Source organism: Alligator sinensis, unplaced genomic scaffold (assembly GCF_000455745.1).
Source record: "Alligator sinensis unplaced genomic scaffold, ASM45574v1 scaffold736_1, whole genome shotgun sequence".
Classification (NCBI taxonomy): Eukaryota; Metazoa; Chordata; order Crocodylia; family Alligatoridae; genus Alligator; species Alligator sinensis.
The window spans coordinates 456132-458302 of NW_005842561.1; the positions used below are offsets into that span (position 1 = coordinate 456132).

The following is a 2171-nucleotide window of genomic DNA, read 5'->3' on the forward strand; positions in this document are numbered from 1 at the left end:
CGCCCACCGGCGCTCGCCCTCCCCTCCACCCCCAAGGGCCCCGGCCCCGGCCCCGGCCCCGGCCCCCGCCTCACCGGCTAGTAGACGCCATGTTATTTCCTCCTTCGCTGCAACGTCTGCGCAGGAGCAAATACAGCCGTCGCGCACCTCCTTATATACCCTCGGGCCTGGGGGCGGGGCCCTGCCGGGCTCGCTACGGGCTGTGAGCGGGGACAAAAAGATTGTCTCGCTTGCTTTGCTCCTACCCTTGCCTCCTAGTCCTCCCCAGGCGGGGCGGGGCTCATCAGGGGCTGGTTTCGCGGGCTTTGAGTCGCATCGGGACAGGTGACGGGATGGGAGCGACTGCGAATTAGCGCTTGTATTTGGATTCCTCAAGGTCCTTGAGGTGCATGTAGGACACCGAGGCTGAAAAGGGCTCCCCGGGTTTGCCCCGAGACAAGAACTTCGTTCCCCTGGGAGCCCGGAGCCGGTGCCGCCGCATTGTGCGCTCGGAAGCACGCGGCCAGTTTCATCCAGGGCGGAGTGGGCCGGGATGCGAGTCCCATCTACACAGGTTTAAACGGCAATTCGCTCCAACTAGCCCTGATGGTTTTAAGGCAAAGTATCAACTCGGCTAACTGGCAGGTACTTAATGGCTTGCCCTGGAAGGTGTGGGGTTTGATGCAGTCTTGATTCCCAATCAAGTTGCTGTTTTCGCTTTCAGTCTTTGGTCCAGAGAGGCATACGCTTGCCTTGTGCAAACAGCCTTTCCTAGCACCGGACAAAGGCTGTCCCTTGTGAAACCAGCCTCTAAACCATATGGTCTCTATCGTGCCACCCTGCCCTACTTATTACCAAGTGTCCAGACATGGAATAGTTCCACAAAGCTATTTGGCCCAAGTTTTTAAGGCCCTGGGAAAAACAAACAAACAAAACTACTGTTTTTTATATAAGGTCCCTGATTGATTAGGGGCAGTGGTACAGTCCTTTTCACCAACCATAAAAGGACAGAATGAGGAGGAGGAAACAGGAAGGGAATAAATCTAAAAAGTGGGTAAAGCACCTTAGGGTGCAGACAGAAGTGCAGGTCCCTGCAGTAACCAAGAAGGAGTTGTAGGAAGGTTTCAAAATGACTTGGTGTGACGTTCTTAACTTGTTAGGACTGGGCACTGTCTTGATTGGCAAAAAGGAGTATTTTCAATTGTATTACCTCAAATTGAGGTAGTTTAGCAGGACCGAAAAACCTTCACATTTGTTAAAATGCAAATTATTTCTCTGAACTAACACCAAATGGAGACGCCTCCCACTTTGCTAGGCCTGTAGGACCTGAAGGCAGCTGGCTCCAGCACACGGGGCTTCCTTCACTGCTGTGTATGTGGTGGGGCACACCGGCGATACAGGTGGCCCAGCGGAGACTGCACCCCTCGCTGCGATGTGCAGCTCTGGCCGCAGCTGCATCCCACCAGGTGCCTGCACCCTAAGCACCACCCCCCGCTGCTGCTGCCACCACCTGCAGGGGCTGCATGCCATGGGGGGGCAGGAGTGTGGGGGGAATGTGGAGGGGTCCCCACACACCCCCCACTCTCCCTCACACTGCCCACCCAAGCTCCACGCTGCCGCCGCCCCATCCCCCTGGGCACGGGCTCTGCACTGCTACCAGCCCCAGTCCCACGCTCCCACCCAGCTGTAGCCCCACCTCCACTGCTTCCCAATCTGTTGCCTGGAGCAAGCAGGAGACTGGAGAAGCAGAGCAGGTCCCTGGGGGCTGCAGCAGTGGCAGCAGCACCCTTGCACAGAAGCTCCATGCTGGCTGTCCAGGCCCTTCTGCCCATGAGGGTGGGAGCCAGGCCATAGGGTACATTTTGGGGGCTGCATGTACACGTGAACGCCTCACTGCCCGCCCTTGTGGACAGAAGGGCTGGGCACAGCACAATTTGTTAGGTGGCCCCGCAGGACAGATGAAAGTGCTCAGAGGGCTGGATCTGGCCTGTGGGCCATATTTTGCCTGCCCCTGGTTTGGAAAGAACTTCCAGAGATCACCTAGTGGCTGTCCAACCCCCTGCCTGAAGCAGGATCATCCCTATCCAAACCATCCTAAACAAGAGAGGCTTAGCAGGTGGCGCAAGACACACAGGTGAAAGCCCGTTGCACCCCCACATTTCGAAGCCCCCCAGCAACCCCCAACAGCTGTG

At 57.3% G+C, this 2171-nt stretch overlaps 1 protein-coding gene across 1 annotated transcript in view; it reads right to left on the reverse strand.

Annotated features, from left to right (window-relative positions):
• The window catches only part of GTF2B (general transcription factor IIB), a 32873-nt gene extending 32679 nt beyond the window's left edge, over positions 1-194 (reverse strand). Inside the window, exon 1 of the mRNA XM_006032317.3 lies at positions 75-194. Within this exon, the coding sequence (XP_006032379.1) occupies positions 75-91 (17 nt within the window). The 5' untranslated portion in view covers positions 92-194. The remainder of the gene's footprint in view (positions 1-74) is intronic.
• Positions 195-2171: the final 1977 nt, after the last annotated feature.